This window comes from Arvicola amphibius, chromosome 12 (assembly GCF_903992535.2).
Source record: "Arvicola amphibius chromosome 12, mArvAmp1.2, whole genome shotgun sequence".
NCBI classification, from domain to species: Eukaryota; Metazoa; Chordata; class Mammalia; order Rodentia; family Cricetidae; genus Arvicola; species Arvicola amphibius.
In genome coordinates, this window is record NC_052058.2 from 16,077,635 (window position 1) to 16,102,564 (window position 24,930).

General features: G+C 47.5%; 1 protein-coding gene across 1 annotated transcript in view; it reads right to left on the minus strand.

Annotated features, from left to right (window-relative positions):
- Kif26b (kinesin family member 26B) overlaps nt 1–24,930 on the minus strand; it is a 403,437-nt gene that overhangs the window by 50,823 nt on the left and 327,684 nt on the right. Inside the window, 10 exon segments of the mRNA XM_038349915.1 lie at nt 2,768–2,785; nt 2,788–2,849; nt 2,851–2,870; nt 2,872–2,907; nt 2,909–2,950; nt 6,234–6,269; nt 6,271–6,497; nt 7,595–7,646; nt 7,648–7,689; nt 11,820–12,026. Coding sequence (XP_038205843.1) covers nt 2,768–2,785; nt 2,788–2,849; nt 2,851–2,870; nt 2,872–2,907; nt 2,909–2,950; nt 6,234–6,269; nt 6,271–6,497; nt 7,595–7,646; nt 7,648–7,689; nt 11,820–12,026 — 742 coding nt within the window.

Here is a 24,930-nt window from a genome sequence, read left to right on the forward strand (position 1 = left end):
TTTGCACTGCATCTGTTAGTTATGTAAAAGATGTGCTTGCATCTGTTTCACCTTGCCTGCCGAAAGGCACCTGATTGGTCTAATAAAAAGCCACAACGGCAATGGCTAGGCAGGAGCGGGATAGGCAGAGCTAGCAGGTAGGGAGAATAGGTAGGAGGAGAAATCTAGGCAGAAGAGATAGAAGGGGAGAAGAGAACAAGGGGAAAAGAGTCATGCCAGTCAGTCATGGAGACAGCAGGAAAGTAAGCTATACAGAAAGAAAGGTAAAAAGCCCAAGGCAAAACATAGAGAAAGAGAAACAGATTAAAATAATAACCAAGATAAGGCTGAACATTCATAACTAATAACAAGTCTCTGTGTCATGGTTTGGGAACTGGTTTGTGGTCCAAAAGAAAGCCCGCTACAGTTCACCATTCCGAAGTAACATGGTATCCGTTATGAGGAGTAGCACTTGTTTATTTGGGGCCTCTCCCCAGTGCTGAATTTGCATGGAGCCTACAAGCCTTTATAGATTCAACAGTCAAGACTTATCGGTGGAGAGAACCAGCTCTGCTAATATTCCAAAAGCCTTGGCAACTGGAGAGCTATTTTAAGCCCAACCTGATGCTATCTACAAAACAGCAATATATCAACAAAGAATGCCCTTGTCTATCCTCACTAGACTGTTCAAGTCATCTACCTGTCTAGGTGTGTGTGTGTGTGGTGTGTGTGTGTGTGTGTGTGTGTGTGTCTGTGTGTACATTACCATGCAGGGATGGGACTATGACCACTGAGCATATTCACACACTATGTATTTAGTTCTTGCAGCAGAGATCGTCCCTGAATCCATCACTCAGGCTAAGTCTGTCCCAGTTGGTTAACAGCCCGCTCTCCTGCTTCCCCGCAGGGTGACTAATTAATAAACCTTCCCTTAATTGAGTTCTGGCTGCCAAGTCCACAGGGATTATAATTTATATATAAGTAAAACAAAATTTCCATTTTAAACAACACTCCAATCTTCTCATATGGGTTAGCCACATTAAATCCCTGAAATCCTGCTGGGCCTGAAGGTGGGGTCTGATCTGTGCCTCTGAGATGATGGGGCCCTGGCAGGGGGAGGGGTTTGTCCTTTGCCCGGTGCAGCCCTGGACCCTCCCTTTCTCCCCACCTAGCTGCTGTAACACTGGACAAGCTCCTGAGATGTTTGGAAGCTGTTAGTGACATTTGCCTTTTTCCTTGGCTGAATTTATTATTTAAAGCAATTTTTCGTGCACAGCTAAAACTAAAAAGATGAATTGGATGTTAAATATTTAATAAGTGCTAAGATTTGATAGACCAATCTGGGAGCAAGTCTTCAGTTTAGGAAATGTTCTTTTAAATCATTGTGGAGTCAGAAATTCAAATTTTTTACATTTGAAAGTACTTCAGTGAAATATTTCTGCATGTTCATTGTTAGCTATAGCTTCCAGACTCTAAGTTGCAAACAAGACCAAGAAATAAAAACTGAAAGACCAAAAGAAGTTGCTGGCTTGGTGTACAACTTAGAGGGACATTGTTCAGCCCCCTGGGCCACTCTGCTTTGTGGCCTTGGGAGCCCTGGTCTCAGGACTCAGAGCTGTTGGGGCTCCCATTGCTGGCCATCTAAGAACTCACTGAAGGCTATGATGATTCTTAGTATTGACAGCTATTTACATGCTAAACTAGTAAGTGTTCCAACTCTCATATCGACTCTGCTAAGACATTACCCAGAACAAGCAGCAAGGGCGGGATTTATAGCCAGCTCCCAGGACTGCTGGGAGAAATGCAGTTCAGCTGCTGACTTCTGAGCTAAGGGTCTCCCACCTCCTAATCCCTGTTTCCGGCCCTCAAGAATGTTGTGCTGACTGGGAGTGACTTGAAATGGTGCACACTCTTCTTTGAGATTAATGTCCTTTAAAGAATTCCCATTCAACACGTCCCTCTGGATTCAACCCCAAATAGAGGGCATACCTGTGAGGGATTCTGCTTATTTTGAAGAAGGGAGATCTATTTCGAATAGACCTAAAGATTTAATTTGGATCTTTGAGGTAGGAAGGACAAGTTTTAATGCAGATATTTAATCCAGATCTAATCTGAGCCACACCTTCCGCTGCAAGCCTATACAAAGATGTGAAGAAGAAAGTTTTGCCCTTTGCCTGCTTTCTCTCATGTTGCCAACACGTCTGTTCCCTTCACTAGCATGGCAGCCTACTTCTCCAGGGTTCCAGCCTTAACACAGCTGGGATATCTTAGCCTCGCGGACTGAGCAACTACTGGGACTCTTGGACCTTCCTTCAGAGGCAGCCATTGTGAGGTTAGCTGGACCCACAGCCTGTAAATCAATTTGTAAGTCCCCATTTTCTCTTTCTCTCGCCATATGTATATATGTATATACACACACACATATATACATATACATATATATTCATTCTATCAGGTATGTATCTAGAGAACTATGATTAATACAGGTGGTGACCACTATGCAACTTGTGAACAGAAGATCCAGTAGATGTTTTTCTTTTTTAATTCCTTTTTCACACATCCAAGGCAATGGCATTGGTAAATCACTATTGCCAAAGCCAACCTTTTGCCTCTGTACAAACTCAAAAGTGAACTTGAGCCTAGAATCTATTGTTCTCTCTGAATTCCAGACCACTGATCTGCTGGCAAGTGGGTGCCATACCCTCTGCTAAGGAAGAGTGTTGCTCCCTTAGGCGAGGGGGTGCTGGCTGGCCAGAGCCAGGCATGGAGTCAGCTAAGAGAGACTTACTTCCGCCCTTCCCACTCTCTCCATCCGGTACTGGTAGATGTGCAGGGTGAAGAGCATTGGGGGAGTACGGTGGTCATCTTCCACAGTCCTGTTGGTTGCTCCGGTCGCGAGGCAATGGCAGCATCCAGGAAGAAGGCGGCCCTTCTCTGCAGTGGGGGCCCGCAGCTCACTCTGGTTCTGCAGCTGCGAGGACACAGAAAGCAAGAGCTGAGACCTTAGGGCTTCTCTCCTGCCCTGGGGAAGTCTCAGTAAAGCCAGAAGTCCTGAAACCAGGTTCTATACAACATGGGTCAGTCTCAGCATAGCCATTTTTTCCTTTTCCATTTTCATGTATGTGGTATACAAGTGTAATATGCATGTGGGGCCAACTTGTGTGCATGTATAAGCTGAGGTCGACACTGTAACAGGGTATCTCAGCTAACCCAGAATTCCAGATATAAATAGTTTTCTTGGCTGGCCTGCTCTTGTCCCCACTTAGAAAAGTGGTTCTCAACCTGTGGGTCTTGACCCTTAGTGCAGAATGACCCTTTCCACAGGGGTCATCTAAGACCACTGGAAAACACAGATATTTATAATGTGATTCATAATGGTTGGAAAATTATAGTTATGGAAGTAGCAACAAATAATGTTACGGTTTGAAGTCACTGCAACATGAGGAACTGTATTAAAAGTTTGCAGGCATTAGGAAGGTTGAGAACCACATTCGGGGTTAGAATCAGAGGTAGGCTGTCACGCCCACCCAGCGCTTACATGGGTTCTGCGGATTCGAATGCTAATTCTCACGCTTTTGTTGCTAGAACTTCAATGGCCAAGGCACCCAGCTTATTTTGATTTGCTTCTGAAATGAATATTGACCACATTTATTGGCTGTAACTTGGTTTAGTTATTTTACAGCTGGCAAGTGGCTGTATGGGGCTTTAGTGCAGCCACATGCCCATCTTTATGGACTGCCATCTGGGTTGTTCATCTACTAACAGGAGAGATGCGACTAGGTCTTGACCTTGGAGATCAGAGACAGGCACTGTGAGATGTGGTTTTCCATCTGACAAGGAAGAGACTTGCCTAGGCTTCATTGCCGATCTCTCAGTTACTTAACAAAAGTGAACTTGAGGGCACATTTACCAGCATAGTCCTGAACAAGAAGTACATTCTGATGTACTTCTTGACAATTATGACAATCCTAATTGTCAACTTGACAGAATGTAGAATCACTTAAAGAGATGGGCCTCTGGGTATGACTCTTAGGGCTATCCTAATCATCACATAAACTGAGGTGGGAAGACCCGCCCCCTGTGACTGTGACCAGTGCTTCAGGCTCCTGCTGCCTTGGTGATGGCCTTCCTCTGGGAGTCATAATAAAGACTTTCTCTGTCAAGTTGCTTTGTAGGGTATTTTATCATAGCAACGGAACAATCTCTAAAAGGCATGTAGAAAACACCTAAGTAATTTGAAGATTTCATCTGCATTAAATACATCTGTTTTTGTTTAGTTTCCTGATCCTGAATTTATGCTCAGGGCAAACTCGCAAGTGATTAGAAAAGACACAGTGGGCACTGTGTCAAAATCTTGTGAGAACCCTGGGTCTGAATCCCAGAACTCCCCTTTGTGGTGGAAAGGGAAATCTACTTTTTGGTTTAGTTGAGACAAGCTCTTGTTCTCCCTCACACTCCCCATCTTCTCTCCACAGCGAGCCAAATGCTGGCGTGACAGGTGCAGGCCTCATTTAGCTTGGGTTTTTTCAAGGAACTGATTTGCAACAGTCTTGGGACTGGTACAAATTACGACAATTTTCTACTCTGACTCCAACCACATCTGTAATTTCCAACTGCGAGAAGCAATATCTGGTGCAGGCAGGATTTGCAAGCTAAGACCATCTTTAAAAACCTTGAACTTTGAAGGGGTTTTTAGCGGATGTATGTGCTTTTGAACTTACTATCCAACCTAAACTAAAGAATGACAAACACTTTAAAGAAGAGTTTCAAGAGAACATTTACTTTTCATCTTATTTACCTTCCATTTAAACAGATCTTAAGAGAACTCACAAATGAATCTAAATTAAATGTGTTTGAGTGCCCTGTCAAGCTTGCAGCAGGAGCAGTAGCCAGGGTGCTCCCGCCTCCATCATGGAGGCTGTGCATCAGCATCTGGGTGCTCCTGCCTCCACCATGGGGGCTGTGCATCAACATCTGGGTGTTCCTGCCTCCACCATGGGGGCTTGTGCATCAGCATCTTGGGTGTTCCTGCCTCCACCATGGGGGCTGTGCATCAAACATCTGGGTGCTCCTGCCTCCACCATGGGGGCTGTGCATCAGCATCTGGGTGCTCCTGCCTCTATCATGGAGGCTGTGCATCAACGTCTGGGTGCTCCTGCCTCCACCATGGGGGCTGTGCATCAACATCTGGGTGCTCCTGCCTCCATCATGGGGGCTGTGCATCAGCATCTGGGTGCTCCTGCCTCTATCATGGAGGCTGTGCATCAACATCTGGGTGCTCCTGCCTCCACCATGGGGGCTGTGCATCAGCATCCGTACATATGTTTATGCTTCAGAGTAACAACTCCCTGGATCATAGGGAACTCATTAGAAATGCGCATGAGGGGCGATAAGCTTTACCTCATATGGAATCAGACACTCTCCAGGCAACTCTGGTGACACTGCAGGGGTTTCCAAAGGAACCTAGAAGGTTCTGAGTACCTCTAACAGGGGCTGAGCAGAGCCAGGCTTGAAGAGATGGGTGCAATACTGGCTCTGGGGCATTCCCACCCACAGAAATGATCTACCTGGGAGGAGGTGGGTACTTATCAAAGAGACACCTTCTGAAACAGGAGGCACTTGGGACACCTACTGCAGGGGACTGGCAAAATTGACTTTCTGGATATGAACCAGAGGAGCCATCAAGTCGTCACATGTTACACAGCAGAAGATGGAGGCGCTCGCTGTAACCTGGCTTCCTGAGAAGGCGAACAAGAGCTTCTCTTGGCTTTCACAGTTCTCGCAATTATATCACGGCTCTAATTAGAAATCGGTTATTAGTTTTCCCACAGCACCGCTAATCCGGTTGTAAAGCTGTGGCCAGAAACACAGTTTATAGAGCCATATAAACAGCCCCAGGAATGGCTGCAGCTATGTGTGCAGAGCTGTAAATATTTCAGTTTGTTGTTAAACAAAAGGAAGACTGCTTCCCCCCACCCCTTCTCAAAAGGCGTCAAGAAAGTGGAGTCGATTTCCCCCAAATGCTAGGACAATTGTAGTTTCTGCTCATTGTCAATTAGATTCAAGGTACAAATATTTAGGTTGGGCGAGCAGATGGCCCCACAGCTGCAGGCCATAAAGTTCCAGTCCACTTAAAGTAAACACTCATAAGCCTTTCCCAGTTCGCATGGTACGTGACTCCAGGGCTAAGATGTCCCATCCTCCAAAGGGGAGACGAACCACCCACACCTAAGCCAAGCTTCCAAAGCTGTCACCTGTGTGCCACAGATGGGGTCCTCACAGAGGTACACGGCCCGGAGACTGTCCGTCCTGGAGGCTGCCCGTGGCCACCTCAGACAGCAGGTCCCGAAGGTTCTCCTCTTTGCCCCACACCTCAACAGCTGAGATCCGGACTGAGAATCGGGCCCCGGTCTTTTCTTTGCGCTCATTGATGAGCTTGAACAGCCAAGAAATAGCACATGGAATGATGCCCAGGTTCTGCATCGAGTCGTCCCTTCCAATCATGGTGTAGGATTTCCCTGTGGGAGCCGGGGAAGAAGCGACACAGTTGGAGAGGCCAGACATCACTCTTTATAGCCGCAAGAAACAGATGCCGAGGACACGGGAGGAGCGTGTGGGGAACTGGAAGAAGGCAAGCAAAAGAGTGAAAAGACCACAAAAAACAGCAAACATTTCCTTGTACTGGTGATGAACAGCTATAGGAAACGTGAGAACCCAAACAAATGAACAAGATGAAATCACGTGGTACCTCGGAGAGGACCTCAGACATGGCAGGCTATGTGCTTTCTCCTTGTTCCCATATCAGGGAGGAAGCTAGGGCTTTCCATCACGTTACAGCCACCCCACAGATTAATCCACTCACGCGGGCTTTATATCCTTTCTCAAGTTAAATGTTGTGTATTTTTTTTTATAGCGTGAGCCAAATTCCATTAAAATCAGAATCCCTGCTTTGATCTGTGATCAAGGAAGTGAAGAAAGGAGTGGGGGCGGGGCATGTAACAGGTTCTCTGATCACAGGGATGGGCTTCTGTGCCCTCTGCAAGACCTCTGGGATGAACCCTTCTAGCAGGGACCACTTTTTTGAGCTTCCCAAATACTAACTCGTTCGCATGTCAGACAAGGCCTGGGAGCAAACAGACAGCTATAGGTGAGGACAGGGAAGAGGGGTGTAGAGGGGATTTAAGTCAGTCCTATGCAGGGCTAGCTGGTGGCTCTCTTCCACATGCGCAGACAGGACCCCCTCACAGTCTGAATCCTGGAGGGCAAGGACAGCTTTGGGGCTCTGCTTGGAGATGCCTCCATTAGCTCCGCCCACCTAAATCTGCCTCCCCAGATATCCCCAGACATCACCTTTCCTGCTCACCTTCTGGGACTGCCTATGACCTAGACCAAGTAGGAACGCTTTCCGCTACCCCGTTGTTTCCCCTCTTGGACTTGAAGCTGTCCTACATGAATAGGTGTCCCCTTAAGACCGACACTTCCAAGTATGCATAGTTGTTTCACTATCATTCTGTGTGGCCACCAAAAGGGGACTTAGCCCTTCCTTTTCATCGAAGACTCTAGACCCAACCCTGAAACACAGATGAGGTGACACAGGAAGTGGAGTTTTACTCACCCAACTTGGCGTGGCCAAAACAGAACACACAACCATCTGCCCCATTCACTACAGGACTGGATCACCTCAGCCACCGTTCCGGCACAAACTTCAGCCTGGAAGACACAAGAGGAGGCACAGGTGGAAGAAATGCGCCATGCAGCACCCTGATGCACCCTGACGACACAGAAGTGAGTCTATCTTCCCGGGGCTTAGAGTCCTAGTGCCACCACATTCCCAGATGGTCCAGCCTCTGCCACAGGGAACTCGGAAACCTTTGGGATCTTCCATTCTTTGCTAGCCTGCGTGTCAAGCACATTGGTTCTACGACTCCCTTCCATTAACTGACGGTGCTCTCCAGCCTTAGATGGATAAAGGAGGTATGGGTTGCAGGGGAGAATGTGATGGGTTCTGGATCCTATTCCCCTCTGCCACCTATCACTCTGAATTCCAGCCTGCTGGGCAAGGCACTCAACTCTCTACTGACCCTTTGCCCACTAGAATCTTAGCCCCTCCAACACACATGCATGCACACAAACATATGCACACATGCACACATATTACACACACATCTCTGAGACAAGCTAGTCACAAGAGGGGAAAACATGACTGCCATTTCAGGACGGAAACCCTGAGGAACATCTTAATTCTAATAAAACTGAGAATTTCCAGACATACATCTGCTTCCTCGCCCTCCCTCCTTTCTTAGCTCATGTCCCACGTTTGAAAACCTCTCTTCCTATCCAAACACTCACTGTAAACAGCATCAATTGCCCACACCAGTGTGTTATCTGAAGCGCTCTTTAGCTGAGTGCGCCTCCTCTTCAGGGTGCTTGTTACACTTTTTACACAGAGACCAGGTTCTCCATCCCTTCTTTGACCCCCCCCCCACCCTCTCCTTTAATGCTCGATGACAGTGCATGCTGCAAACTAGAGGCATCCAACCAGGTTTGTGGACCACCTCAGAGATCCGGAAAATCCCCAGTTAGCATCTGAGGCTTTTACAGCAGCAGGAGGACAGACATTATTTTCCATGTCTCAGTGCCTCGCCTTCACTTCTGTCTCAGGGCTGGCGTCAGAGCCCACAGAGGCCCCGAGAAGCCGTCAAACGCTGGGGCTCTGCAGCCATCAGAGCAATGTGCCTCCCAGTGGAATCTGAAAAGCAGCAGTCTGGGCCATGAATGTAGTTATTCAGCTCCGTGGCGCAGCTGCGCAATGAATCTAAGTATCTGGAAATCAATTTTCTCTCCCAAACTGAAATTGAAAAAACCGCACTCCCAACAATTTTCAATTGTTCAGGGGTGGTCGCCTCAGCAGCTCTTCAGGGGTCTCCCTCAGCCAAGGGGAAGGAGGGATGGGGCTATGTGAGGACCATGAGATCTTATACAAGTCCCAGGACTGAGGCAACAAGAGCCAGGACAGCATTAAAGCCGAGACTGAAGCAAGTAGAATAGGAATTGGCCAGAGTTGTCTCCGCAAGAGCAGGAAAAATCTACTGCCCAGGAGCCTGCCTTTGAGTATGAAAGGAGCTAGGAGTTGGGAGACTGCCAGCTACTGGGCCACACATAATATGAACTACGAGAGTCGTAAGTCACCTAGGAGAATCTGGGTTGTGTGTGGAACAAACTGACATTGGAGTCACCAGGACAGAGGCCAAGGGACAGTGGAGACACAGGAATGGCCCCATAGAGTATAGGGTGGTCTGCACACTGCCCTGTAGGGCTTCTGCCTCGCTATTCACAGAGAAGAGAATGATGAGAGATTTGCTTATGTTGGATGGTTAAGGGATGACAATGAACTATAGAAACTCCCTACTGTCCTTCCCCATACGCCCAGAGAAGCAGGAAGCCTCCCTGAGCACACAGCTATGTCAGAGACAGCTCTGCCCAAGGCCCTGCTCACTCACCTACTGGTCTGAGTCCTCCCCACCTCCCCCCTAAGTCAGATCCAGCGAGGTTTGTATCAACCATGGGTAACCATGCTGCCAAAGCTGTTTGGGGGGTAACAAGGATGGCTCCTAATGGCAAGAAGGAACAGGACCAATCTTATCGTTACTCAGTGCCAAGGAGATGGTGTTCTTAGAGAGAGGACAAACAGAGTTCATAGGTGCCTGCGGTCACCATAGTGACAGCTGATGCACAGGCAAGGACCTGAAAGTGGCCCTTGATTCTTGGCCAGTAGAATACAGTGTTAATGATGGTGCCTCAGCTCTAAGTCAGCACATCTAGGCCCTGGACACTGCCATGTCTTCAAACCCAGGCTTGCCCACTGGAAAGAGCAGGACAATACAGATACAAGAACAGGTGACCCAGACAAAGCTACTCTTCATGCTTACTCATTTTGTGCCTTGAGGCTTACGGGGTGCTAATCCTGTGGGGCTGAGCTGGCTGTAACTAGTGGTATCAGATTAATGATTATGGTGTTGTCTTAATAAAGACAGACAATACCTACTGAGAGCCCGCTGTCCTAGCTAGAAAATGGTGGCTCGCATGCTGACAGGTCAGAGACCTGAGGTACTGAGCGGATGGATATGGTGAACCAGGAGGTGGAGGGATCCAGGGAGGAACTAAGGTGACAGGGGTCACTGGTGGAGTCTCACTTTCCTTGTCTGTCATGTGAAAAGAATTAAAAACGTCCCTTTCTACCCAAAAGAATCTAAGGGAGAGCCCACGGCTTAGTGCACATGGGAGTTCTTAGAAAACGGAGAATCTATACTGTTAGACACCTGTGGAAACCACAGAATCTATACTGTTAGACACCTGTGGAAAACGCAGAATCTATACTGTTAGACACCTGTGGAAAGCAGAACATTCTGAAGTCTTGGACATTGCAGCTACAAGCATCCTGAGCCTGGGAACCAAGCGAGAAATGTAAACAAAGACTAGCAATAAAAATGGCTCTTTTTTTTGTTGTTCTGGAATAAATCTAAAACTCGTTAATAGTTCAGGTTTAATTTAGGGTGTGCTTTGAAATCCTTACAACTTCCCCCAGATAGCTCTTGGAAAGTTTTACTCCTGTTAATTAAATTATTTGTAGGCCATTTATTAGCCCCGGTGTCAGGTTTAAATTACCCAACCCATTGGGTGGTACGACATGAAAAGTGAAATGAACCTAGAAACTGCAAAACTGAATCACCAAGGACCTTATCTTCCTGTGGGAAAACCTGAGAACCAGTGTTCAGCTTCCCGATGGATGGCGCCCGCGTGCCCTAGTGCCTGTTGGTGGAAGGCGGGAGTTATGTAAACACCGGTAGCCCTTATAATCACATACAACACTGATTAACAGGCTGCAAATGGAGGCGGCGGGGGCTGAGATCCTCAGTCAGCTGCAGCCTTAACTTGCATACTGTGAAGAGTGCTGCATCAATCTTGGGAAGTAGCTGAAGTTTTTCGGAAAGGTACAGGCCCCTGGTGCCTATGAAGACGAAAGAGGCCCCCATCTATCTATACCACGGTTTATCCACATATGGGCCTATTTATCTGATTGCTAGCACAAGCTCTCCAGTTCCATGTTTCTCCACTGACCCTGGCTGAAGGATACACACCAGCCCCAGTTCCCCTACTGAGCACCCTATGGCCTCACTGGGACTATAGTTCTGCTTTCCACTCCCCATGGGTATGAGACATTGCCTGCCTTTAATCCGGTTTCCTGAAACATTTCCCTTGTTACATGGCCACCCAAAGCCAGGCAGGAGTAGAGCTCTAATGGATCAGTCCCTAGCATTTCATTGCAGTTTCCCCCAGGACATTGAACTTTTCCTGTTAGCTGCCTTGTTTCTTCTCCCCAGGCATGAATTTCAAGGTTGTGTGTGTGTGTGTGTGTGTGGTGTGTGTGTGTGTGTGTGTGTGTGTGTGTGTGTGTGAAAGAGTATGTGTGCATGTTAGAGGTTGATTTTGGGTGTTCTCTCTCTGTCTCTGCCTCTCTTTTTCTCTGTCTATATGTCTGCCTCTCTCTCTCTCTCTCTCTTTCTCTCTCTCTCTCTTCCTCCCTCACTGATCCTGGAGCTCATGCATTTGGTAAGACTAGCTGGTCGGTGAGCTCCAGAGACCCTTTCTTTACCTCCCCTGCATTGGATTAACCATGCCAGTAACTCAGAATATCTGGGGTATTCTGGGAAGCTCAGAATGACTTCCAAACATGGTAATATGGATGGAGACCTTGTCCGTCAGAGTATCCCAGGAAACACCCTCCCAGCTCACACTTCATTGATCAACACTACGTGAGCCTGGAGGGGACTTTTACCCACCTGAGAAGCATCTTGTGGGAAAACTGCATCAAAGGCAAACATCTTCGGAGGAACCTGGCTGCTTCTTTTCTGGAAGGCATTTTGGCCTCCACAGGTCAGGGGGTCATACAAGGTGATCTGCTTCTTCCGTGGATCCACCTTCAGGAAAGAGCTGGATTCTGAGGTATCTCGAGCAGATGTGGGACAGATACGGAGCATGACTTTCACCTGTTAAAAACCAAACATGGCAACAACATGGATCAGAGAGCTGGCTATTTAACAGTGGAGTGGTCTTCTGCACACGATGCACCTATTCATGGTAGTAGTGAACATTTTCATGATACATTATGGTGAAATACACAATGAATCAGCCACCTAATCCTCACTGGGTCAGGGGAAGGATGGTTTATTTATAATTACCAGGTAGAATATTTTGATATGTCCATTAATGCAGAGAAGGCACACTGTGTTCTTTGTCTTCCTATTAATATATATTAAAAATTAACTGTGCCCTGGTGGCCCAATTACATAGATGAAAAGCTAATCTGGACTGTCAGGCTATAGGGGCTGGTGCAGTTCCCTTGAAGCTCAAAGATCAATAAACCATGCACATAAAAGTTAGCTTCGTAATTTACTCCCCAGCTCAGCTCATCAGGGCTCTGGGAGACAAAAATCCACAGTTATTAGTGTCATCATTAAAGCCCCATGAAACGGCCTGTTTTTAATGGCCAGCATTTGAAATGCATTCCAAGGGGCAAGTGTGATAAAAGATTTCGTTTGCAACATGTTATTTGAGATCCCGTTACATGAGCAAGGAGAAGCTTCATTTGGGGGGTGACAGCATGTCTCCGTCGAAATCAGGAGGCAGTGCACGCTCACCAACCTTCAGAGTCACGGAACATAAGCATCTCTAGTGCTTATGACCAGTTCAGCTCCGCCCCACAGATGAGGGCAGCGGCAGTCACAGAAATGGACCACCTGCTTTGTAGTCCTAAGATGGGCAGAAATCAAGCAGAAGGCTAACAGCGATCTGGAAGCTACAGTCCTGGGAGATTGATTTAGCTCTCTTCTCAGTTATTTTTTTTTGCTTTGTTGTTTATTGAGTCCAGCATGTGAAAGGCACATAATGCAGATATGTGGGGCAGATAGCTGCAGAGACAGGTGATTTTAGTAATTTAATGTGGCAAGTAGTGAATGCCCAAGGATGATGAGTTTCAAATCCTGTCCTCTGTCTGGCTAGCTGTTTGAACCAATATAATTTTCATCATTCTTTGGGGGGCAAGGCATGGTTATAATTTGTGCATGTGTGCGGGTGTGTGTGTATTGCAAATGCACATGGGTTCCCATGTGTGAGTACACATGTATGTGGTTGCACGTGTGCATATGTGCATAGCCAAAGGCTGATGTTGGAAGTCTTCCTTGATCACTCTCCACCATATATATAAGTGAAGAGCCTTCCATTTGACCACAGAGCTTTGGCAATCAGGCTGGTGCAGCTAGGCTACTTGCTCCAGGGATCCCCTTTCTCTGCCTTCCATGTGCTGGGATGATAGTCGGGCCTGCATGGCCCACCTAAAATTTAGCCGGGTGCTGGGGACTCAAACTCTTGGTGGTCATGCTTTTGTGGCAAGTTCTTTACTGTTCCAGCCATCTCCAAAGTCCCTGGCCATCCATGCTTTAATAAAGCATTTCAAACATACAGGAATGTTCAGAGAATAATGCATATTATGCAAAGTGGAGTAAGGTCATCCTCTTGCGCATCTCAGCCCCGTTTGCTGAGACCTGGGAACTAACCTTCAGTGTACGGAGTTCAAGCAGGAATAATGCCAAGGGTACCAGGCTCATCGGATGTCTAGTGCCATACCCTATCTATGATTCTCTTTATAGTCACCATATCCAGTGTGGAATGGAGGTCAGGGTGCTGTTGAAAGGGTGCTGTTGGCCTCCCAGCGTTAAGACTGTGCTTCTCCTATGTGATACTTACTGCCATTTGGAGGGTCTGTGTTATACACCCGGCCTGTGCCATCATCTATGTGATCTTATTTAGTCCTCCTGGTGATGCAGAGCATTGGCACACTTACCCAGATTTTACGGTGGAGGAAATGGATACCACATGCTGTTGTATTATAGCTACATTCTGTTGCTGTGATAAAACATTCTGCCTAAAAGCAACTTGGGGGAGGAGAGAGTTTATTTGGCTTATACTTCCTGGTTGCAGTCCATTATTAAGGAAAGGAAAGGCAGGAAATTGAAGCAAGAACCTTGGAGGAACACTGCTGACTTGCTTTCTGAATCACATGTTGGCTCATCCTTAGCCAGCTTTCTTACATAGCCCAGGACAACCTGCCTAGGGATGGTACCACCCACAATGCTAGGTCCCTTCTGCATCAGTTAATAAGACAGTCCCTCACAGACATGCCCACAGACCAACCTGACAAAGATACTCAATTGAGGACTCTTTATTTGGGTTATTCTAGGCCGAATCAGGTTGACAGTTCATACTAACAAGGCCACACACTTTGGCCCACATTGCTGTAGCCATAGAGGGTAGGGCTGGACCAGACTTGTATCTAGGGCTCCATGCTTTCTCCATCTGGCTTCTACTTCCCACGGTCAAACTTCTGGGAGCCTCACTTTTCCCACCTGTTTAACGATACCTGTTGAACAAAACTGCCGTGGGACTTGTAAAAGTTGTTGTGTGAGGAATGTGGAGCAGAGAGCACAGAGAACTCGATTCCTGTTCTCTCCACGACCTGCCTTCCTCTGGACCTTAGCAGACTATTAGCTTCCAGTGATGATGCTGATGATAAAGCTACATAATGCCTTGACATGGTTTGTGGGTACCATGTCACACAAAGAGGACCCCAGAACAGATACTACAAATATGGATAATTACTAAGCACAAGATATGACTAGGATCCTACCAGGTCATCAGCTTCAAGTCCCACAGCCACTGTGTGCTGGCCAATAGCGACAATGATTATCTGCCATTGGGGCATGTCCTTGTTCCCCATTGTTCTCTATAGCCTGATATTTTAACTCTACTCATGAATAGGTTTGTCCCAGTTATACCACAGTATGTGCCAAGCAGGTATCCACAGAGCTGATAGGTAACTGTGTCCCCCATGCTTTCTTCGAGTGTCTCTCCCCATCCAGCTATGAACCACACAAGTCAAGGATGCTGTGACTCCAGGCAGAACTGATGGAGCCCCACGGCCTGCTGCTTTTCTGTTTTGCAATTTTGCATGCCATTCCTAGGTAACTAGAGGTGCTGAATGTGAAATGTGAGCTAGGCTAGGCGGAAGCCCACGTGGAGAAGAAGGCAGGCAGGCACTGGCTCAGTCAGCCATTTGAACGGGAAGCATATGCCTGCATCTTAATGAAGCACGGGGCCCCTTTTCTGCAGATGAGCTAAAGTCCCAGCCTGATGTCTAGCTAAGGAGATACGCAGTTCCTTAAAATCCCATTGAACTCGGAGCTAGGGAAAACGCCACACCTCATTCTTTTCTCTGCAATTCATTTAAATAAATGGAGGGCTTTCCCCCTCCTAGGAAGGAAATTGGGTTTTTCTGCTTGGCCTCCTTTTTATCATTATTCCTTTAGTCCTGAACTCCACTTCCTGCTTAATCCTCTGTAATTAAAGAGCTTAAGAGACACCACTTATGATCAAGAAAGTTCCTCGGACGTCTTGCCAGGAGCCCTTGCTTTTGTTGCAAACACTGTTAGATTCTTGGCAACATCTTCGACCCTGCCCTCTGCCCTGCTCCTCCTGGAGGGTAGGAGCCGCCATGCACATTCAGAGATGAGCTCAGCTCTCAGGGTCAAGACCACAGTCACTTCCAAGAGTGGACCTGGGACATTGAGATCAGATAGCTAAAAGGACAGTCTGAGTGGTGGAAAGGAGGGGCATACGCCCAGAGGGGAGACTGGCAGTGGGAACCAAAGCCCTCTCTGCCTGGGAGCCACTTTGCCTCATTTGTCTAATTACTCAGGGGTTGGTGCGAGACAGCTGTTGCTCAGGGCAGCCGTTGTCTTTATGTTTGCTCATTAATCTTTTCAACACTTCAGGTGGATGGCATCCTGAGGCCGGAGAGAAAGGGATTGTGAGATACGCATTGAGCGGGACTTAGCGCCACTCTCCCAAGCTGCACACACATCAAGGAGGAGGTGACAGCCGGCTACCACCCATCGTACAGAAGGCTGAGTGGGCCCTGTGATCGCTTGCTGCTGCCACCGTCACATATGGTCATGGTCAGCAGACACTGTTGTCGGTCGCGAGTTATCACAGCACAGACCCAGTAAGACTCTTTGTTGTCTGTTTCTCTCCCCAGAATCTGTTGACCTGGAGGACTGGGTTCAGCTATATACTCAGGAGGGCTTTGGGCAGGCTGATGGATCAAAGGGTCCCTCACCAATCAGAACGACTAGACAAGGCAATAAGGGGCAAAGAATTCTGTGTTTTCTCTCATGTAGGAGCTCACTGAAGCTCCTTCTGTGAACACCCACAGTGAACGCCCCTCAAGGACAAGTGCTAGACCAGGGACTGCTCAGCCAGTTGGCTGTAATCAATGCTGGGTAAGAAGAGTCATGGAGTACAGCATTAGATGAACCACTGCATCTTTCCAATCCTTTCTACTCCACATTCTAATTCCCTTAACACGGACGTTTAAGAATCAGCTAAGTAGAAACCGGCCAATGTGTAGATGCAGCAACCAACTCAAATTGCTATTTAGAGTCATTTTGCTCTCATTCTGAGCAGGACTGTGGTTTTCCTTAAGACATCACCTCTGTGAGGTCCTGAGTCGTGTGTGAAAACCTCCCAAAAAGGAAACAGAGGCAAACTGAACAGACTCATTACTGAGGTGTGGTGATATACGCTGGCGGTTCTAGTCCTCAGGGGCAGAGGCAGGAGAATCCTAGAAATCTGATGCCTTTCTGACTTGTATGGCTAAGACTGTGTAGTGAGACTCGGTCTCAAAAAAGATAGGTTGTTCAAAAGCCACCACGGGAAGAACGGTGATGAAAAGAGGGAAGAGTGCCACATGAGGGCCTAAAAGCAAAGGTTGCTGGGTATTTCAGTAGTCAGATGCTTGCCTAACATAAAGAAGGGTCACAACACACATGTACATGCATGCATGTGCATATGCACACGTGAACATGCACGCAGAAACACTCACACACACACACCTGCATGAAAACACCCATGTACACACTAAGAGGTCATCAATTTAAACAATACAGCCAAACTACAGAGCTGGGCAGTAGCTAACGCCAACCAAGGATCCAGTTTCCTCTGCACTGGAGCAAATGGCAGGGATGGGATGCCAAGTGACAGGAATACTGATCACGCTGTCCCCAGTCTCAGCTGTGGGTTGAAGGCTGTGCTGAGGGGACCAGCCCCTCCCTAGAGGAAGGAGGTAGAGGGTGAAAGTCAGGACCATGGTGTCCTTGGGATAGATGGGGAGGCCTGGGTACCTCCTAACTTAGGTAAGATCCAGCTGTCTTTAATGGATGCATACATTCCTCACAGGTGCAGGCTTTGTGGGCACAGAGCAAAGCAGAGGTGGGCCTGGGTTCTCACTCGGGCACCGCCGTCGAGACCTGCTGTGTGCGCCTTGGCATCCTTATCCTTGAGATACATCTGCCATGCTACCTCCCTTGACAGACAGATGTGGAGATCAAAGACATAAAAACTGCGTGTAAAGCAGCTCACGGAGCCAAATAGTGCAGCCGGCTCCCCACCCCTGCAGTGTCCACCTGCGCTCCACTAACCACAGACTGAGAAGACCCAGGGACACCACCGCGTGTGCCCTAACATCGAGGTTTCTCAGCTTATCATCAATTCCCGAATGCTACAGAAACACAGCCACACAGTAACCATCTACACAGCGGGTACAAGAGGCCATATGTGATAACCAATGTTCAGGATTGGGTAGGGTATGTGTAAATATTGTGTCATTTTATTTATGGGACTTGAGAACTGTAGAATATGCAGGGGTTCCCAGGCTCAGTCACCCAGAGATACTGAGGGATGGCTGTATGCTCTTCAGAGAGGAAAGTAGAAATTCAGGGTTTGGGGGTGAGGGAGATCTCCTGCTATAAAATAGACTGCACATCACATTAACCCCAGATGGGCTTGGGGCAACGGCTCAGTGAATAAAAGCACTTGTGCAAGTATGAGGACCTGGGTTCAAATCCCTGCCACATTGTTTAAAAAGTCAGGCACGATGGTTTGTCCCTCTAACTCCAGTGTTAGCACGTGTGGGGTGGGGGTGCAGTGGGGTGCCGCATCTGGAGAACTCCAGAGCTCACTGGCTGGCCAGCCTGGCCGGAGTCCACATTTAGCCTCTGTGTGCTTGTACACCTATCCCCGTGGGCACACCCCATCCACATTAAAATATTATAAAGCGAAATAAAGCACACGCATACAAATAGATGCAATAAAAATGATGTCTCTCCTTCCTCCTATCAAAACTACTTATGTATACTTACATTATTTTTTTAAGGTGACTAATGCAAACAAAGTTTGATCTGGGCACCTAAAGGCTCAATGAGTTATTTCTTAGACTTTATCCCTTTCTTCCCTGTCTTGATCAGGCAGTGGGATGGGTGTGCTCACCCCATCTGATCACAGCGCCTTTATCACATTCTGATGGCAATGGAGAGATGGAAGACCTAAATATTGCGCACTTCCCAGTGTGTTCTTCTCGGCTAGAAACCTAGCAACCTCCACAGCCATCCGCGCTATGACAATCTGACAAACACATGGTCAGAGGCCTTGATGGAGAGCCCGTTTCTGAAAACCCACTGCTAGGGTTTAAGGATGCAATTTTCCAGCCATCATTTAAAGAGTTCCCTTCTCTTTCAATTTCTTAATGTGGGATTATCTTGCTAGCCTGGCAAGGGCTACTGTTCTTGACAAACAGGAGTTTCTTTCGTGCTCTTATTTATTCGAGATGTCTCCTTAGCTTTACAGATGACAGGCAATAACATTAAAGCAAATCAAAATCAGGTTTTACACAAGATGAAAGTTTATATACTTCCCTGATAAAATTTCTAAAAGTGAGATAAAATTTGTTCTTTACTGTGTGTGTGTGTGTGTGTGTCTGTCTGTCTGTCTGTCTGTCTGTAGTCATGATCACAGAGAACATGGGAGGATGTCAGGTGTCCTTCTCAATCACTCTCTACCTTGTTCTCTTGAGACACGGTCTCTCACTGAACCCACAGCAGTCATTTTTCAGCTAGCCTGGCAGCCATAAGACCCCAGAGATTCTTCTGTCTCTTATCTCTCCCACCCCAGCACCGAGGTTACAGGCATGCATGGCCATGCCCAGCTTTTCTACAGATTTCAGGGATCTGAACTCAGGGCCCCAGGCTTCTGCAGCCACCACTCTTGGACCCCAAAATGGCTTTCCCTAGAAGCAGATCTCTATGGTTTCCTGAGGCTGAAAGGTTTGGGGAGAATGGAAGAGACCAGGATGGTCCTGTTGGACTTAGTTGTGCTTGTAGGTGTCTTTTAACGCCAACACTAGGCAACGCAGAGGAGAACTGAGACATCTGTACTTCCCAGAGTCAGAGCTTTGAAGCAGTATCTCACAAGGGCTCCATTGGAGCATGGCTACCATTGCAGGATCGCAGAGCCACACCTGAAGAGACCTCAGAGATTGGAAGGAAGCACAGCTCAGTCGCGTGCTACAGAACCTGTTGCATTGAATTTCTTCATAAAATGCAGTATCATCCTTCATGAAATGGCCAAGAGAGTGGGGGCTTTGTTTATCACCAGGAGAAAGTCTAGATCTGCTTGACATGTTTGGAAGGTGGAGGCTGAGGAGAACTCGGGCTTGCTGTGGGTAGGTCTGTTCTGTGTTGACAAGAGCACCTCGGTACCGGCACCCTGACTATGACTTCTTCCCAAGTGTCACAAACCTTGCAGTTGAGTGACCTTCCATGTGTTCTCCCCACAGCAGCTCTGCCAAAGCAGTTACCACTGGCATTATAATTACCATCCTCCTTAGCTCCGTGATGAGCTTCCTGGTCCGGGTACTCCAGTGACTGCCCAAAGCCAACTGCCTGGCTGTGGTCTTGACCTGCTTCTCTTCCAGGATGCAGGCAGAACTGAAGCATCCTTGAGGACACGGTGAGGAGCTGGCTAGTTCCTTCTCTGGGGAATCGGCTTTTCAGAGGTAAGTTCGTGTGGCGCCAGACAGCAAGTAATAAGCAGCCATGTCATCAGAGGGGAGATTTACATTATTAAAAGCCAGGCTGGGGAAGGTGACAAGTGGGGGCACAATAAAGCTAAGTGTGAGGGAGCGTGTGAGAGACCAGAAAATGGAGCTTGCTAATGAGATGGACTCCATAAAGAAGTGCTTGGGGGAGCGGAGGGGGCCTAGAAGATTCCATAAAGCTCTCCATCAGCAGGCATCTGTCACCAGGCAGGCCCAGCCAGAGACTGTGAAACGGCGGGGTGGGGGGAGCCCCTCCCTGTGAAACACTGCTAATGGCTGGCAGCCTTGGGAACAGAGTCCCTCACACCAATTAGTAGGCTTGGGCGAGAGCAGGCCATGCAGCTGAGGATGGAGACAGACACATCTCAGGAGCCAGTCTGTCAGAAAGGACTGGAACTCTGACAGTAGCCTATTTAGAAGACACTCCAACCCCTAGCTCATTCTGTTCAGGAAAGTTATTTTAAATGGATGGGCCGGTGCTGACACCCTACGACAGGCTTCTTTGCGCCTGATGGAGGTCGGCCGTGGGATGCTGAGTTTTCCCTGGAAGACTCGCTCCAATGTCAAGGGCGTCCACTGTCAGTTTCCTCTCTGTGATGTACATGATGCAGAGCTGGGTGCCTGGGGCACAGGCTGTGGAAAGGGGCTCAGGGTTTGAGATCTAGATCGTTTGCTGATATGTGTCTATGGACACGAGATTTAACCTCTTTGGTGCCTGGCATCTAAACCAGTCACAATAAGGATGCTAGCCTAGCAGGGTACTGTGATTACTGTGGAGCCAATGGCTACAGAGGACACACTTGGTACCATTAATCACTATTGCCTCACAGCCATTTCTGAGGTAACTGGACCCCTGAGCTGCTTCTCGACAGACAATCACAGGAGGCCTTTCCTGTCTGGTCTGCAGCAGATAGGGGAGGTATTGAGCTCCTTGTTGGACAACTACACACCAGAATTATCACTCTTTGCAAAATCTGGTCCTGAAGCCATTGGCTTCTGTACACTTTGGGCTGTGAGCCCTTGCTCCATGTCACCTTCATACGAGTTTTCATGATTATTAATCAAATCACTGTGCAAAACCCTGGGAACAAAGATCTCGACAAGTAGGCACTATCAGGTGGAACTCCATCCATGATGTGGTGGAAGAGCCCACCCCTTACCCCTTGCAGGTGCTCATCTCTTCTCCCTTCCCCCAGTTTATCTAGGCGTTCAGCAGGCCCAAGTCACTATCGTCTAAATTGTTTGACCAAGGTCACTATTTTTGTTTTTGCATATGGAATTTTAGTGAAAACTGAAGAGTTCTATGACATAGTGTATGGATCAATATTACACATATGTACATTGTTGTTCTCAAAGGTGGTTTGTCTTTCTTTCCACTTCGGATTTTTATTAATTAATTTTTATTAATTTTGAGAATTTCACATAGGAGTACTGTATTTACATCATTTCTCCCTTATTTCCTCCCCTCCAACTTGTGCTGTGTCCCCTTCAACCTCATGGCCTCCTCTTCTTTAGTATTATAGAGATACACACACACACACACACACACACACACACACACACTACATACATGTATATGTAATACAGCCTGCTGAGTTCATGCAGTGTTGCTTATGGTATATGAGATTAGGGCTGACCACTAGGATTGGACAACCTACTGGGGGCTCATCCCTGGAGAAGAATGACTCTCCCTAAGTAACCATTAGTTGCCTGGACCTCTTTATCAGGAGCCATGTGAGATTTCCCCATCCACAGAGTGGTGCTATCATTATACAGTTCTTGCTTAGGAAACCATATTATTAGGATTTCATGAACTCATCCAATTTTTATAGGACAAAGAACTTCCAGTTCCACCTCCTCTGTCCCTTACCTGATTTTTTAATAAATGGCTGATAATCATTGGAGAATTTCTGAACATTAGATAGAAAAGAGACCATTACCAGAAATAAGAGATACCCGTGGTGTAAGTTTGTAATCTCAGCTACTGGGAGGCTAAAGAGGGAGGACAGCAAATCCAAGGTCTAATTAGGCTACAGAGTGAGTTCGCAGCCATTCTCCACAACTCAGTGAGGAAGACGCTATCTCAAAATGAGAAGGAAAAAGTGGGACATGGGTTGTGGCTCAGTTGTACAGTGCTTACCTAGATGTGAAAGACACTGGTTTTAATCCCTAGCAATGCAACACACACACACACACACACACACACACACACACACACACACACCACACACACGCACGCACGCACGCACGCACGCACGCATGCACGCACGCACACACACACACACCACACACACACACACACACACACACACACCACATGTACACAAAACAGCACTGAAGCAGTTTTTTGAGAGAGACAACAATGGCCACTTCTTAAAGTTAGAATTCTTTCAGATGTACCCAGCTTGGGTTTTTGGCATTTGCTATCAATAAAGGGCGTGTTTCCCACCAATGCTGATGTTCCCACTGAAGAGGTCAGTGTCAGCTCTGTTGTCGCACAAGCAAGACTTGAGAAGAACTATGTCTGCTAATACAGCCTGGCTTGTCACTAGAGAGCTGCTTTTCGGCAGAACAATGCGAATGCTATTTTTCCTTTTGGAACCCTCCATAGAAATGGGAAACTTCAGTTGCTACAGGACACTTGTTTTGCTGTCTCTAATACCTCACTGCTGGGTTCTTCCGGATCCCAAGCATCTCAGTATCTCATGGCTTCTGGCCTTTGACCTAGACAAACAAATTCTATAATACATAACTTTATTTATCTAAAATAAAAATGTCAGCACACATGGCCATGTATAAATCAGTGTAACTCTTCCTCAGAGGTGTGTCTTTAGTCCATTTCTCTTATGAATCCATCTAAGAACAATATCTACACTCACTCCCAGGCTTTCCTACATGGGTAGCTTCCAGGAGACAATCTTGTTCCCGACAGTGACATGAACGAACCATAGCTGCACAGGATCTGGCGTGAGACCAGTGGGAGGGGTGAATTAGTCTGGCTTCTAAAGGCTGCCTGGGGACAAAAGCCAGCTAATTTAGCATGAAATCCACTCGATTCATCATCTCCAGCCTGGTGGCAGAGAATAGACTTCTGTCTCAGGGCTTGCTGCGAGACTGGGATCCAGAGGGCTGGGGAAACTTTCCCTCAAAAGGTCAGGGGCACGTGTGCTCACAGACAGAAACTCTGTCTCTGGAACTCTCAGCTGTAGTCTGAGGAAAGAGAAAAGAACCAGGACCCACCCCAGGAGGAGAGACATCAGAAGGAGCCTGAAGTCAAAGGGCAGAACCTAGAATTATCTCATCGAGAGCTTTGGGTTCCAGATAAATTTTCTTCCCACTGAAGCCTGACTTGCACTCAGTAGACCACTGAACAAACTCTGCAATCTCATCTCCAACACAGCTACAGAGAGAGGAGGTGGAGAACTAGGAGCAAGAGCAAAGGAAGTATAGCATGTCTTGGTCCCAGATCCCTGTTCCTCAACAGGTCCTGGAGTTTCAACAATAAGGAAGAGTGAGAAAGTCTAGTAACTAGTCATGGGTACCCTAAGTCTTTCTCCTATAGGGCCTCACGAAGGACCTCACATTGAGAAGTGCACATGGTCCATCCACTAAAGCACAGGCTGACCACATTGTTCTCACAGCACCAATGGCTGGGCTGTAAGGGAGAGGGGCATGGTCAAAAGGGAAGGGGACACTACCACTTCTGTTTAAGGACTTTCTAGTTGTTGTCTTAGAACTAAGACAACTCCAGTTCTCAGCTTAGCTCCAGCAAGCCCCACACAGACTGCTGCCATCTTGTCGGAAGGGATCACATGGGTGGGGAGAGGACATGCTGGTAAGAAGAGCTGAGTGAAACCCCGGATAGAAGACAAGAGCATGTGCCAGTGTGACTCTCCTGTCACCTCCCTAGGGGCCCAACTTCTGATCCCTGCAATTCCCTCACTGACCTCTGCCTTGGCAGAGGGACCCTTGCTGGCAGCAGGAGACAGCAGATTCAAATTGGCAAAGTGTGTTTCCTGATTTTCCTTTAACCATGCCTGTGGAAGATCTGCTAGAGACCAGGGAAGTCCCTAGTAAACGGTGCTATTGGCCTCATGGTGGTCTGTTCCCTCTCACCTCCCGTGTTTGCTAAGAATTGAAGCTAACAGTAGCAACACTGAATTCAATTACCACCCTGCTTCCAACAGCGAGGATCCTCTGCACCTAAAAGGCTGAGCCCATGGAATTCTCCCTCAGCTCAAATGATAGGTAGCTCATTAGAAGGCTGCCTTCTATGTTTGAGAATTCCAGAGCCTTCCTAGGATACAGGTTTTGAAGGCAATGTCAGAAGCAAATGTCCCCTGAGGGGATGGGTGGTCTGTAGCCATGATGGCATACTATGAGTGCTAACTTCCTTGGCAGGATCTTTTACATGGCACAGAATCAGCTTCCTCTGCAGCAGGATGTAGATGCAGACAGAGGCTTTGTTCATCCACTTCTGCCAGGGAGACAGTGAGGCATGGTGACCTGGAGGAGAGGGTAGGCCCTTCCTCTGGGTGACAGTCCACACCTTCAGGTGTCATGATTTCTTTCTCTGTAAAGCAGCGCTAACAAGGCCATGGGTTTCCTTCTAGTTTGGGCAGTGATGCAGGTAAGCGTGAAAGTGTGCAACGTACACTTTTAAAGCCCAGGATTCGAGTGTGCGGACTTAGTGATGCGCGGATGCCTGCAAGGCTGTGCAGCTGGCACAGAGTCGTGGGGTTGAGTCCTGCAGAGATGCGTGTCTGGATGCTAGCAGCAGCCACATGTGACACGTTATGAGGAATGACAAAGCAGTCAACCGACAGATAAATAATTGGAAAATGCTGATGAGCAACCCATTCTCCTTTACCTAGGAAAGCTAAGTATGACAAAATATTTAGGTTCAA